General features: G+C 37.6%; 1 protein-coding gene across 2 annotated transcripts in view; it reads right to left on the reverse strand.

Annotated features, from left to right (window-relative positions):
* OPHN1 (oligophrenin 1) overlaps positions 1-16,254 on the reverse strand; it is a gene marked incomplete at both ends in the record, with an annotated part of 391,547 nt that overhangs the window by 51,758 nt on the left and 323,535 nt on the right. For both annotated transcript variants that reach the window (XM_080718711.1, XM_080718710.1), the window contains one exon: positions 12,315-12,474. In XM_080718711.1, coding sequence (XP_080574837.1) covers positions 12,315-12,474 — 160 coding nt within the window. The remainder of the gene's footprint in view (positions 1-12,314; positions 12,475-16,254) is intronic.

Raw genomic sequence — 16,254 nt, forward strand, 5'->3', positions numbered from 1 at the left:
CTTGTTTGCTCCTCTATAGGATTTCCTTTTTCATCTAGAGTTCCTCCTATGGCCCATTTCTCCCTAGCTCTCACATATTAGGGAAAGCATTTGATTTCTTATTTTTTGTGACTAATCTCACTTAGCATAATATCCTCCAATTCCATCCATTTCTGTGAAAATGATGTAATTGAGTTTTTTTATAATGGCTGAGTAAAATTCCATTTTGTACATATCCCACAGTTTTGTAATCCATTCATCTGTTGATGGACATCTTAGCTGGTTCCATAGTTTGGCTATGGTAAAGATCCCATTTATTGGTGGTACTCTTGAAATCTTCTAAATCATGCTGCTTTTTTGCCTAGTTTTTTCTTTTATTTGTTGAAAGAGGAGTGTTGAAGACTACAAATACAACTGTGAATTTTTCTGTCTCCTTTCAACTATGACATTTTATATATTTTGAAACTTTGTTGTTGGGTTATAAACTTTAGGATTACTATGTCTTCTTCAACGATTTTTATAATAGGATTTTATCTAAAATACTTTTTTTTCTTGGTAATGGGGACTGAACCCAGGGACATTCTATCTCCAAGAAATACCCCTATCACCTTTTTAAAAAACAACTGAAATATGATTTCACTGAATTTGCTAAGGCTGGCCTTGAACCTGTGATCCTGTTTCAGCCTCCCAAGTACTAGGATTATAGTACTTTTAAGTAGATAGTTTTATACAGATTGTTAGTGGTTGTTTTAGATATTTACATAACTTATCACAGGCTCCTAATGTTAACATTTTTACTGTCTGGGCAAACTGTACAAACCTTACATCCTTTGATATTCTTTACCCTCTCCACCTTTATATTTGTTTTGAAATATTTCCTCCGTATAACTAAAGAACCACATGTTATAATTTTTGCTTTAACCATCAAATATAATTGAGAAAACTCAAGAAGAGTGTATTGCATTTATGCACAATTTTGTTCTTTCTGTAGTTCTTTCTTCCTTTGTGATATTCCAAAATTACTTTTACTTTGTCCTTTTTGTTTCGATAGTTTCTTTTAGCTTTTCTTTGGGGTTATGCCTGCTACCAACAAATTCTCTTAGTTTTTTGCTATTTGGGTTGCATTATTTCTATTCTGTGATAAAGACCACTAATCATTTTCACTGTCCTCTCCATCCTGATGTTGAGCTCATACCCTGAATTTTTAAAAATTTAACTGATGTATTTTTCAGTACTGTAAGTACAACTCAGTTCTTATTTATATTACTTTTTTGAGCCTTTCTCTTGCTAGTTTCAAATGGATTCCTAATTTATTGCTCATTAAAAGCTTTAAAACTCTTTTTTTGAGGGTCTGGGGATAGAACCTAGGGGCATTCGACCTCCGAGTTACACCCCCTTCCCTATTCTTTTTCATTCTTTTTTATTTTTAAACAGGGTCTCAATAAGTTGCAAAAAGCCTCACTAAGTAGCGAAGGCTTTCTGCGAACCGTGATCCTTCAGATTCAGCCTCACAAATGCTGGAATTACAAGTGTGCACCACCACATCTGGCTTAAAACTCTTATCAGTTAACATCTGTGTCATCCTGGTGCTGTCTGTTGATGGTATTATTTGACTCATGTTCAAATCTTCCTGGTTATTGGTACGATTCATTTTTCAACTAAAACCTGCATGGTTTGGGTATTATGAGAGTTTTGTTCTTATTTAAATCTTCTGGAACACTAGGCTTCCTTTAATACTACCACAATAGGGGAGGAGGTTCACTGATCATTACTAGAAAGATGGGTAGAAGCCCACGTTTCCCACTTGGCCTACATTGATATCCAGATGGAAGGAAAGGGCATCTTGTTACTGTTAGGCAGAAGGGCTTAAGACTCTTCACTAAGACCCTGCTGACAGCACCTTGGCTGAATGAGGAGGAATAACTCATTACTGATCCCATATGGCTTCCTTTGTCCCTACAGTATGGAAGTCACTATAGTATGAACTTTCCCCTACTGCTGATAGATGGGGAAAGTCCAGACCTCTCCTGATACTACTCCACTGATAAATTGATATTTGAGTCCTGACACTTCCAATGGTCTCCACTGACACCATGGGGATCAGGAGAGGGAGGTTCATTACAGATCAATGGAGACAAAATTTCAGTTCCCTTCTTGGTTTTCAGTGACACCACCCCAGCAAGGGCTTCAGATGCCTCTCTACAGACTGGCAAAGGTAGAAAGTCTAGGCTTTCCATTCGGCCTTTGCTGACAGGGATGGGAATAGGGGTGCATTTTTCTGTAACGTTTAGCTGCAGTACAGAGGTTATTATCTAAAAGTATGTGTTCTTTAGTTGTCCCAGTTTATGCCCTTTGGCTAGAGAGAGCAGGCTTTTGTGGGGACATTTTTTTCTGCATTCATATTTTTAGATTGTTATTGTCTACAATAGCCAGTCTAGGATATATAAGGCAAAAATAAAAGCCAGATGCAAGGTCACTCCTCAAGTCCCAAGGTCCCTAGCCAGTCTGCCACCTTCTTGCCATACTTCAGAGTCTTCTTGTTTTTCTTTTATATATAATGTTGAGTTTTTTTTTATGTACTTAGTGGAAGAATAGGGAAAAGCCTGTCGCTTTCAGTTTTCTGGTAACAAACACTTTTCCTCATTGTTTTTACACCTGCATAATACTCTACTGTGTAGATAGTACATTTAATTCAAACCATTCCCATACATATGGGCATTTAGGTTGTTTATAGTATTTTTAAGTTATAATCTTGCAATATAATTTTGGTAAAATAAATATAAACTTTATATCTTATCCATCTTAAGTGTACAATTCAGTGTAATCTGGTATTCACAATCTTATGTAACCATCAACATTATCTAGTTTCAGAACTTTCTCATCACCAAAAAAGGAAATCTAATATCCATTAAATATAAATTCCCTGTTTTCCATTTCTCCAACCCCTCAGAATGTAATAAGTTACATTTCGTCTCCATGTACTTGACTATTCTCAATATTCATATAAGGAGGATCATTCAATATTTGCTCCTTTTAATCTGTCATCTTTCACTTAGCATAATGTTTTTGATTCATCCATGTCATGGCCATATGTCAGTACTCCCTTCCTCTCATTGGATGAATAATATTCCATTGCATAGATCTATGGTATGTTTTTATCTACTTATAATTTGATGGACATTTTTGGAATTTCCATCTTTTGTTTATTATGATGAATGCTGATATGAATATTTGTATAAAAGTTTTGTTTAACTGCCTGTTTTCATTTTTCATGGGTGTACCACTAAGAGTGGAAATACTTGTTTGCTATGGTTTCACCAAGAAAATATATTATAAAACATTTTAATTTTCAGATATGTTAGGTGAAACAGTTATTTCAGTGTTAAATTTATATTTGCCAAATTTTAAATGAGCTTAAATATTTTTTATATTTATGGGCTATTTGCTATCTCCTTTGTAAATTATCCATATATTTTCCTACTTTTCTATCATTTTCTTTTTTCTACTTTAAGATAATTTTATACATTAGAGATTTAAGTCTTTGATATGTGTAACAAATATTTTCTCCTAGCTTGACAGTTGTCTTCTGAGTTTTTAATGGTCTTTTTGCTGTGTAAATTTTTTGGTCCTAGTTATGAAGCCAAGGGGAATTTTAACTACAAACTACACTCAAAACACCTTCCCTACTTTATTTGAAACAGGGTCTCACCAAGTTTCTGAGGCTCTAATTTGCTGAGGCTGGCCTTGAACCTGTGATCTTCCTATCACAGCTTCCCAAGTAATGAGATCACAGGCATGTATCACCATGCCTGAATTTCTATGTACATATTTTCTATGTAATACAACTTATAATTTTTAACTTATTTTATTCTTTCCAGTTATGAAATAATAATTAGAAAGTTTTTCATTTTAGTGAGATTAAAGTAGAATTTATCCATGTTTTCTTTTAGTAATTACATGCTTTCAAGTTTTACATTATATCTCTGTTACATTTGAAGTTTATTTTTATCTATGTATGATGTGTGGCATGGATTTGATTATATCTTTGTCCAAAGGGCTAACTACTTTTCCTAGCACTCTTTAATAAAAAGTCTATTTTTCCTCAAAGTGATCTGAGATGCTACTTTTATTAAATATTAAAGGTCCATTTTCTTTATTATTTTCTACATAATGAAAATTAACAATTATGTATGCATATTTAAAATAAAATCTATTATATGTAATAACACATGCATATGTGGATATGTATACTTTATTCGTCTATTAAATGATAAACAAGAAAATAGTGAAGCAAGGGTTAGAACTAAAGATTGGACTTAAGAAGAATTATCTTTTATTCTCTAATTTGTGGTTTGAAATTTTCACTGTGCTCATGTATTTTTATTTAATTTATTTATTTATTCATTTTGCAGTACTGAGGATCGAATCCAGGTGTACTTTACCACAGGGCTATACCCCATCCCATTTTTTGTTTACTCACATATAATATACATATGCACACACACACACACACACACACACACACACACACACACACTCTTTACTGGTGTACTGTAGTCTTGCATGATAATACAATTCATAGTGATAGAGACATACATACACACAGCACTTTCAGCTTTTTGGTGGGTTTTCCCCTGACTCCCTCCCAAATCCCTCCATTCCCTATACAGGATATTGGGATTGGCACTGGTATTCTCACATATGTACATAATGTCAATAGAAGTGATTCTTTTGTTGGATCTCTCTAGCTCCACTGACTCTTGTATAAGGTAAGAGGTTGGCCTCAGCTCGTTTTATTTTTTATTTTGGGATAAGGTTTGATTACTTTCCCCAGTCTGGCCTCAAATCTGTGATCTTCCTGCCTGTAGTCTCTGGAGCAGCTATAATTACATGCATGTGAAACCTTGCCCAGCTATTTTTTTTAAAAAATTAAAACTATTTAAAACAGTAGACATTTTAAATGCTTATCCTGCATAAGAGATCTTGGGAAATCAAAACTACTATATGTTCCTTCCTAAAACTCTTTCCTTCCCAAGAATCCATAAGTCACCTACCTACTAGATTTTTTTATGTCTCTGACCATACTTTCTCAATACCTTCTATGGTTTCTTCCATTGGTCCTTCCAACATTGACCCTCTTTAGCTTTCGATTCTTGCTAAAACATTTGTTCTTTTGTTACAAGCATGCCCTAGGCAAGAGTACTTGTGCAGACTGTTTTAACTACCACTTCTATATGCTACTGAAGACCAAGTCTATTTCTCTAATCCTGTTCTCTTCTCTTACCTTTGATGTGTCATAGGCATAGCTAACTTAACATGTCTGAAACTGAATCTTGTACTTCTTTTTCAAACCTACTTCTCTCCCAGCCCCATCCATCTTGGCTAATGGCAAATGAATCCTTCCAATTGCTCAGATTAAAAATAAACTTCAGAGTTAGCCACAGCTTCTCTTTTCCTCTGACATTTCACATATAATTTATCAGCAAATCTTACTGTCTCTGCCTTTAAAGTACATTTGAATACAAATATTTATATTCACTCTTAACCATTCTTATCCATGGCACCACCATATTTTTTTCTTGTTCATTATTCATTCATTCATTTTTCCTTCAGTAAATGGTTTTGAGTACTTAGTGTGTGATGTTTGAAGCTGGGGATACAGAGATAAAAATGAGAGGAGGAAATAAAAACAAAATTACAATTCATTATGAAAGTGTTACATTTGGCAGGATATGATAGCACACACCTGAAATGCCAGTATTTGGGAAACCGTGTCAAGAAGATAACAGGTTCAAAGCTAGCCTCAGAAACTTAGAGACCCTCAGAAACTTAGTGAGACTCTATGACAAAACAAAAAATAAAAAGGGCGGGAGGTGAGCTCAGATGTAGAGTGCCCTACGTTCAATCCCCAGTACCAAAGAAAAAAGTGTTATAGTTGTTGTTTTTCATTATTATTATTATTATTATTATTATCATTACAAAATCACTTAACAGGAAATTGAACACATTAATCATTTTTTGGTGCTGGGGATTGAACCCAGAGCCTCACACTAACACTCTATATAATAGTGTATATAAATATTTGTATTTAAATGTATTTTAAAGGCAGAGACAGTAAGATTTGCTGATAAATCATATGTGAAATGTCAGAGGAAAAGAGAAGCTGTGGCTAACTGTAAAGTTTGTTTTTAAGCACTCACTCTAACACTGAACTACATCCCCATCCCTTTTTATTTATTTATTTATTTATTTATTTATTTATTTTTATTTATTGTTTTTTTTTGCGGGTCTGGTGATGGAGTCCAGGGACATTTGACCTCCGAGCTACAACCCCTGCCCTATTTTTATTCTTTATTTTGAAACCGGGTCTCACTGAGTTGCAGAAGGCCTCACTAAGTAGCTGAGGCTGTCCACGAACCACGATCCTCCAGGTCTCAGCCTCCCGAATGCTGGGATTACAAGCGTGTGCCACCACGCCTGGCTTTCCCCATCCCTTTTTAAACGATGTTAAATTAACCGTAATTCCAGTAGGACAGTTTTGTGGCATGCTCCAGACAGTCTCTCTGAAACATCCCAGCAGTTTTGTTTCCCAGTTGCCTACAATGTTAAACAGCTGATGAACACACTCTTCCATTCTCTTTCCTCCCTACCCTGTCTCCCTTTCCCTATGCTCTCATTTGTGATTCCTGTAGTCATGTCCTAAATAAACCAACCTGTACCAAAGTCTTTGTGTTAGCATTTGCTTTGGGGGGGGAGGCAATAATGTGAGCAGAGGCTCTGAAAGCATATAATCAAGCCCCAAACTAGATTGGATGAATCATGAAAGTTCCACTAAACAATGGCCTTAAACCAAGTCAGATTCGAAGCCTGAGTTGGTCAGGTACATAAGAGAGAGAAGGGTTTGGGTTCTAGGCAGATGGACTAACAAGGGGATATGGACATGAACAACTATGGGGCAAAGCAAATACAAATGCTCCCTGACTTATAATTTACTTATGTCCAGGTAAATCCAGGAAATAAAACCATTTAAGTATTAATGTAGCTTCCAAATTAGTATCTTTGCTTCTGTCTTATCCCCTATAGCTATTCTTCACATAGTAGCCAGAGTAGTCTTATAAATAGTCACTTCCCTGTTCAAAATTCTCCTATCTTTTACCTGGCAAAGCCAATATCCTCCAGTGGATTATAAGGTGCTACTATATTATTTACTCTGCTTTATTTCTACATTAACTCTTTTAATAGCTCCATCTTGTATTTTCCTTAATCTACTCTAATCAATCTGGCTTCCTTGAACCCAGAGCATAATTGAAACACTTCTCCCTTGGAGATTTTGTACTTAACATTTCTTCAGCCTACAATGTTTTCCCCCTAGATAGAGGAATGAATCATTCCCCTACTTGCTATAGATCTCTGCTGAAAGGTCCTGTGGCTTCCTTCAATTTCTCACCTCATTTCCTCACTGTATTTAAAATAGAAAATTACTTCCCAACCATTCTTATTGGTCTTGTCTGATTTTTTTCTCCTTCATATTTGTAATTCTTTGAATTTAGAATGCCCCCCTTAGAACTGATGTAGACAAGGCAGCCATGTTGAAGGTGGGGATTGTTTGCTGAGGAGGAGGGGTCCCTGGGGTAAAGTCTTGCCTCTCTCCTCTCTTCCCTTCCCTCCTCTCATCTCCTATTTCCTCCCCCCCTTCACACTCTCACTCTCCTGCTTCCAACCTCCATAATATGAGAACAGTATCCTTACTCACTTGGCTCCCTGCCTCTCTATGCCCTGAGCTATGCTGATGTAACCTGGCCTGATTTGGATGGAACCTCTGAAATCTCCAGAACTGTGAACAAATAAATCTTCCTTCCTCTAAGTTGTGTGATCAGTTGTTTGGGGTTACAAAAGTCAGAATGCTGATTGAAACAATGCTCATACAATCTAATATATATTTACTTACTTTGAATACTGTTTTTCTACTTCCTCTAGAATATAAATCCATGTGGACCTCCAGTGCCTAAAAGAACACCTAATACATAATGGATACTAAATATATATTTGCTGAATGAATTAACCAATTTATTAATAAATGACATCTGGGCTTTAGAATAGGGTTCAGCAAATTACAACCTATAGGCCCATTGCCTGTTTTGTAAAAAAGAGTTTTATTAGAGTATTACCACAAATATTTGCTTATATACTGTATTTGTCTGCTTTCCTAATAAGAATATAGAGTTGATTAGCTATGATAGGTATCTGTGGCCTACAAAGCCTAAAATGTTTTCCATATAATCCTTGAAGAAAAAAATCCACTAATCCCCTGCTTTTGAGTCACACAGTTAAATGTGAATTCAATTCTAGCCTGCATAAAACTGAATTTTCCCCCATCTCCCCAGAACTCGCTCATTTTTTATTTCTTGTATATATGAAGGACAATCCCATTTATTGAGTCAGCTGAGTCAGAATTCCAGGATTCAGAAATCTCTCTTTCCCACATCTTATACTTCCAATCACCAGGTGTCACTGCTCCCCCCACCTCGTCCCTATTCCCACTGCTAGTAACTCTGATGACAATTATTTGTTGCTCTGACTATAGCAACACTCACTCTATGTGGTCTTTCCTTCATACTGAAGGCAAGACAATGTCTCCTGAAAATAAGTCTATTTTTTAAGCAATGATATCACAGGACCACAAAAAAATTCCAAATATTCCAAACTTCTCAATCAGACCCTATTAAATCTTTTAGGGCCTCCAATTTCATGTCCTCCTACTCCTATTTCTACTTCATGTCTCAACGATATATTTTTAGGCCCTGGGCCTTTGGCCACAGTGGGCCAGCCTCTCGAAATTTTCTTTCCCAGGTTCTCTTTTTTTTCCGACTTTGGTATCTGTGATGGTTAACTTCATATTTAAATATAAGGCCTAAAAAAATGATTCTGGGTATGTCTGTGAGGATGTTTTCAAAGAGGTTACCATATGAGTCTGAAAAGATTAGCTGGGAAAAATCTATGGGCAGGCACCATTCAATCAGCTGGGGCCAGAGAAATCCATGAGGCTGGGAGTTTTCTTTGGCTGCTTTAGGCATAGGTACTCTAGCCTCGCTGGCCTTTGGACTAGTTACCTAACCTAGGCCGACCCCACCCTTCCCTATCCTTAGACTTTGTGCCTCACATAAGTTATACTATCAAATTCCTTGGTTCCCAGGTGTTTGGATTTGGACTGTCTCCAGACTTCAGACAATCTGCTATGGGACTTCTCAGCTGCAGTAATTATATGACCTAATTCCCCTAATAAGTCCCCTTTCATATATAGGCAATGTCCTACTGGTTCTGCCACTCTAGAGAACCCTGACTAGCACAATGTCTAATAAAGGTCATACTTTGTTGCAAGTAGCCCTTATTTTTTTTGGTACTGTGGATTGAACCCAAGGGTGCTCTACCACTGAGCAATACCCCCAAGTCCATTTTACTTATTAACTTTTTATTTTGAAACAGAGTCTCACAAATTTTCTGAGGCTGTCCTCAAATGTGCAATCCTCCTGTTTCAGACTCCCAAGTACAGGTATTATAGGCATTTGCCACCATGCCCAGCTGCAAGTACCTGTTCTTGATAATTCCAATGTGCCCTGTATATGCCCAATAATGTTACTGTACCAAAATAATTTGGGATATAGCAGTACATGATGATTAAGTACCTTGACTCTTAACCAGGTAACTGGATTTAAATCTCTGTTCATATTGAAACTTAATTGACATATAATAATTATACATATGGGATAAAATAAAATAATTTAATACAAGTATACAATGTATAATAATAAAATCTAGGTAATTGACATTTTCATCTCATTAAGCATTTATTATTTCTTTGTATTGGAAGCCATGAAATTCCTCTCTTCTTTATAAAAATATATATTAGGCTCTGTCAAATATGTACTAAGTTATTTGAACTATAGTCACTCAATTATAGGGTAGAACACTGAAATTTACTTCTCCTATCTAACTGTATTTTGGTACTTGTTATACAGCTCTTCCACTTACTAACTGAATGTCTTTGTGCCTGTGACTGTTACACAGTAGACGTTTATTATTATCTTTGTATTTTAGCCGAAAAAAATGACAATTATAAAAGGTATTTAAGTTTTTAAAAGTAGCACAGATACTTTATATTTGCTCTCTAATATCCATTCTCTTCCTCCTCCTCCTCCTCCTCCTCCTCCTCCTCCTCCTCCTCCTCCTCCTCCTCCTCCTCCTCCTCCTCTTCTTCTTCTTCTTCTTCTTCTTCTTCTTCTTCTTCTTCTTCTTCTTCTTCTTCTTCTTTCTTCTTCTTCTTTGGTACTGGAGATTGAACCCAGGGACATTCTACCTCTCAGCTATATTTCCAGCCCTTTTTACTTTATTTATTTTTTTTGAAATAGTATCTTTCTAAGTTCCCAAGCCTGGTCTAGAATCTGCAATTCTCTTGTCTCAGCCTCACAAATACTGTAATTACAGATGTATTCCACATGCCCAGCTCATTCTCTCCTTCTTAAAGTGTCAGCTGGGTATATAATACACCAAATGAGGACTATATTTTCCTACCTTTCTCAGAAGTGTTCCCATGGGATTAAATTCTGACAAATGCTGTATATATGAAAGTGATGTGTGACTTCCAGTTCATGGACTTAAAGGAAAGTATTATAACATTTATTGCATTTTCTTTCATCCCTTTGAATATGGCATAGAGGATATTTGATCATGGGTGCGAAATTATCATCATAGTGATGGCACAGCAAGAAGAAAGAAGGAATCTTGATTCAGTGATATCTTAACAGCCCTGGACTACCTCCCTGGGCTAGTCTAAAACCAAGAAATAAATCTTTCCTATGTTAGTGCCACCGTATATTTGCATGTGGAGTATTAGTAGCCCAGCTTATATCCTACCTAATGAAGCTATCAAGTGGCAGTGCTTGGATCTAAACTGTGGTTATACCTAGACGGCATCATCATCATCCTCATTCTGTACTAATATTTATATTGAATTATGCTTCCCAAGGATGACACTGGCTAGTAAAAGAGCCTAGAACCAAATGGAGGGCTTCTGGGGGAAGTATATAAGACATGTTGATAAATATTACTTGTCTTAAACTCATTCCTTGGTTTATTTTCTGTCTCTCCCTGTTTCACCTTCTTATTTGACTTAATTACAAGTTAATTACAATTAGTGCACAAGTTTACCTATTTATTTTAGTCTTCATTTCAGAAGGTTCCCATGACACATAAAGCATATTATTTAATTTGTATGCTTTTTCTTTGTTTAACTGTCTTTTATTATAGGGTTTCTCAGTCATGAACCTAATGATGGGTAAGAAGATATCATCCCTATGAAAATTTCACACCCATGATCAAATATCATATATATATATATATATATATATTACATATATCAAAAATACCACCTTAAATTAATTTGGATGGAATGAGATGGAGCCTAAGTAAGTATAGATATTGAATTATTTATGGTTTTAATTTGGCTCAGGACCCGTTATCCTTAATTATGACACTTTAACATTTAAGGACACAGCAGAGGCAAGATCTCTGAGAATTTCTCCTACTATTCTTCCTTAAAGCAGGCCATAAAAGAATTATCTGACCTTCTATTAAAGTAGTTATACAACTTCTATTGAAAAGATACCCTCCTATACCTAAAGGAAATGAATGTCCTTATTTCTGAAGGCATGGAATAACCAAGAAGAACCTGAACACAGAGGGCCTTGTTAAGTTTTCCTCAATTTATTACCATTACATCATACCCATTTATCCACTAATTATATTTCTTCAGAACTACCCGCTTCTTCATCAAACTCAATATACAAATGCACAAGTTTACCTATTTATTTTAGTCTTCATTTCAGAAGGTTCCCATGACACATAAAGCATATTACTTAATTTGTATGCTTTTAATCGTCTTTTATTACAGGATTTCTCAGTCATGAACCTAATGATGGGTAAGAAGATATACCCTTTTCCTCTACAGTTTCATTGTATATGAACTATTTTAATAACGATCAGTTTCCTCTGTTGACACCTCTATCTCTAGAATGCACTAATTCCTTAAAAGCAGACAGTGGCTTTTTCATTATTCAATAACAACATCTAGCATGGTACTTAATGATAAGATAGTTACATTCTCAAGCAACAGCTGTTGAACATATGAAATTCCCAGCATCAAAATTGCTATTAAATGTCACTGTGTCATAACAGGATTTCCTTTCATTGTCAACTTGAAACAAAGAGGAAGACACACCCTAAAGGCAGCTGTGGGTGGTACCTTTAAAGGAATGGTATTAAGGATAGAAAATACATACCTTGCCAAAGTGCTCAATTAGGATTTCTACCACGATGTTCTGGAATTTGATATTCATCATAGCGGCTACAGTGTCCTCTTGAGCTCTCATCAGGGTGGGCCCAAATATAACCCCCATGTTGGAAGGGGTCATAAGATTCTCTTTGCTGTGTTCACATACACTGCCAGAAGAGAAAGGAAATGATGAACACGATTTGTTCCAAATACCCTTTTGTATCTAACATTGTGTTAGGTCCTCTATAGAGGTTGTGTGTGTGTGTGTTCTCCCAGAGAAGCTCTTGTGTTAGACAATATAGCCCGGTCTGGAAGCAGGATGTGGATGGGAGGAAGTGAATCATTGGGGGCGTGGCTTGAAAACTGTATCTGTCCCTTGCCTCTCAGTCCCTGCTTCCCAGTACCATGAGCGGAGGGTGGCTCATGATGGCTTTTCCCCTCCACTACTTCCTAATGTCACATTATGGAGCTGCTTCTGCCTTGGAGCCTGACAAACACAGACAGAATCCTCAAAAACCATGAGCCAATAAATCTTTCTTCCTCTGAGTTGTACTTGCCAGGTATTTTGCTACCAACAATGAGAAAAGATGACAAAACATGGGGTATGAGAAACTAAACAACAGAACCAAAGGAGAGATCAAAGTATACATGGGAAAAATGTATTACAATCTGAGTAACTGGCAAAGAACGTATGATAGTATAGAATTAGAAGCCAAAGTAAGACATAGTGAACTTGGTTAGCAGCACTGAAGGAGTTAAAAGCCAGAGGGGTAGAGGGCTATAGGAAAGGATTTAGAGAGGCAAGGAGGGAAGCAAGAGAGAATTGAAAGAGGAAGAACATCACCTCTAAAGAACAACAGCACATGGAGAGTGGCTGTCACCCCAGTTAGGATTCTGCCCCTTCACAACCCCTCCCCCATTAAGAGAAATGGGAACTTCAAAGAGCTGAAAGGGATTTTTAAAATCATCCCTTTATTATCTTCCTCATTTACAGATGAAGATAAAGGCCCAGAGAATAAAGGGATTTGCCTGAAGTCATGAGAAGCTCCAGACTAGGTACTATAATCTCAGATTTTCAGATCCTTATTCACTCTCCTTAAATTCCCTTCAGTGACTGTCCGTCATTTACAGAGGAGGGCTGTCTTCAATATGGCAGTTAAGGCCTTTTGTAACTTCCCCCCATTTTCAATCCCTACAAATAGCCTTACACTCTGAAGTTGGCTTGGGTTTGAATGCCAGTGCTGCCTCTCACCAGCTGTACAACAGAGAGCTTTAACTCACTCTAATCTCCTTGAACTTCAGTTTTCCACTTGTAGAAATGGTACTTACTAGAGACAGGTGTGAAATAAACAGAGTTAAATTGCTTTAGCACGGTACTGAGAACTTTGAAAATGTCTATTGTAATTCTTTTTCTATTCTAGGCACTGCTGACCTTTGACAATCTTGGTATGCTAATTTTCTTTGATTAGGGTTTTCTAACTAGAGAATGTTGTTTCAGATGTACCTCCATATCTTTGCTCATGCCAATCCCTCTGCCTAGCATATCCCTCTCCATCCATGATTCATTTTCAGTGATATCTCCTTTAGGGCAACCACAGCCCACTGTCCTCATCTTAATTGATACCACTGGTAAGTCAAATGCCTAGCAATTTTTGTTTACTTAGCTCTGTCTCCTCCCAAGTGCTAAACAACTTTCAAGTGTGTTCCTGGTACACAGCAGGTACTAATGAATTATTTAAAGGAACTGAACTCCTCAAATGTTCTTTTTAAACAGTACTACAGGCAGACATGTGAAAGGTATGCAACCCTTTGGGCAGTTTGGCTGTGGGGTTGGCAAGGTTAAAATAAAGGAAAGGCCAACTGCCTATTCCAAGCAGTAATTTCCCAAATCCACCCAGGCCAAGACCTCTAGAAGATTGACCCATCAACAGGGAAGTTCTTGACACCAAGTGGGTAATTGAAGGGAACAGAATCCTTATAAAAATCTTAATAAAATATGTTGTGCCCCTAACAAAGGCTGAGTACCATTCAGATGTAAATGAGCAGCAACTATTTGGGGCCTTGATATTGCTGGGCTGCTGATGGGTCCCTTTCAGCTGCTTAAATACCTCTGCAATTAAGCTTTATTCTTTAGTGACAGATTTTTTTCAGATATTAAAATGGAAAAAAAATCACCATGCTGCCACCAAGTGATCCAGAATGGCTAAACCACTGGGTGCAAAGCAAGAACACTTGCTATCTCATTTTGTGAATTCTGAGGGGGCATTGATGATTGGTCAAAGTCCCAGCAGTTTCTTGAATCACCACAGCCGCAAACAACAGAGTATTTTAAGCTTTGTAGCCTAGGCTGACCAAAGGTAAAGCAATTTGTAAGTTCACAATTTTCAAATGCACGGCAAGGTACGGATTTGAGCACACATTTGTTGGTCTCCAAGTCATATAATTATCACATTTGCATCCTACTACTTGCTACTCTAGTTACTCTTGAGAAACCAAAACTCCTGTGGAAAACTATTAGTCTAAGGGAGGTTCCTAGCATTCCATTTAGGATACTCTTCTTTCTTGGCTTTCTAATGAGACTTGGAAGACTATTTTTTGGGGGGGGGGATTTCTTTGCATGTGTCATCTCTCCTTTATACTTTATTTTTGCCAGTGCTGATTATTGAAACCAGGGCCTCATATATGCTAGGCAAGTGCTCTACTACAGAACTATGTCCAGAGCCTTGAGGGATGTCACACCAAAAATGTGGGTAAATAAGATGAAACAAACAACAACAAAAAAAATGACATATATATTTGTTGGCCACTTGTAATTCTCCTTTGAAAAAGTCTATTCAGTTCATTTGCCCACTTTTTGATTGGGTAATTTGTTCTTTTAATGATAAGCTTTCTAAACTCTTTATTTCTTCTAGATATTGGGCCTTTGTCTGATGGGTAGGTGGTAAAGATCTTCCATTCTGTAGGTTCTCTCTGTAGAATCTTGATGTGTTTCTATACTGCACAGAAGCTTTTTAATTTAATGCTATTTCAACACCTTTAGAAAACACAGAAATGCAAATTAAAACTATACTTAGATTCCATCTAACTCCAATTAGGATGACAATCATCAAGATCGCAAATAATAATAAATGCTGTCAAGAATGTGGGGAGAGGCTGGGAACTTCTGGGAAGATGGCAATGGAGGAAACCGGGGCTTACGAGCCCTGCTAACAACCAATCTCTATTACCACAAAATCAGCACCTTTCATAGCCAGAAAAGACCATCAGCAGAGAAACAAAAAATGTAATTACAAGGGACAGAGAAAAAAAGGGCTGGAAAAACAAGACACCAGAAACCAGACCGCAGTGCTGCAGCCGGAGCCGAGGCGCGGAATGGCATGGGTGCCATCTTTTCTTGCAGCACCAGGCCCTAGATAAGAAGGGGGACTCAGAATAGAGCCCAGAGCCACAGAGGAGATACGCTGGCCTCACGGCTGAGGATGCGGCAGCAGCACCTCACTCCCAGCAGCAGCAGCAAGCTCACGGGACGGCTCCAGACCAACGCACTCAACAGCCCACCAGGCTCCAGAGAAGAGTGGCGGACAGCGAGCCTAGGTGAGCCGCTGAGGATAAGCCGGGAGGAATTCGGCAGATTTCTCAGCGCAGGGAGCATCTAAAGCTCCCAGGGGCTGGGCTCAGCACACCTTGCAGGGACTCAGAGCGGAGTTCAAAAACAGAGAAGAAATACGCCAGCCTCACGGCCGAGGGCATGGCAGTGGCACCATATTGCCACCGGCAGCAGCAGCAGCAAATTCACCGAGTCCACTACAGCTCCATCTGTGTACTCAAAAATAGTGGGTTAAATTGTGGGCCCTGGAGGAGAAATCTCAGTACTCTACTCCCAGGGACTTGACCCAGTGGGGGAGCGGCGGTGGCAGAGATATCACACCATAGGAGAACGCCCAACC

The sequence above is a fragment of the Muscardinus avellanarius genome (assembly GCF_963383645.1).
Source record: "Muscardinus avellanarius genome assembly, chromosome: X".
NCBI classification, from domain to species: Eukaryota; Metazoa; Chordata; class Mammalia; order Rodentia; family Gliridae; genus Muscardinus; species Muscardinus avellanarius.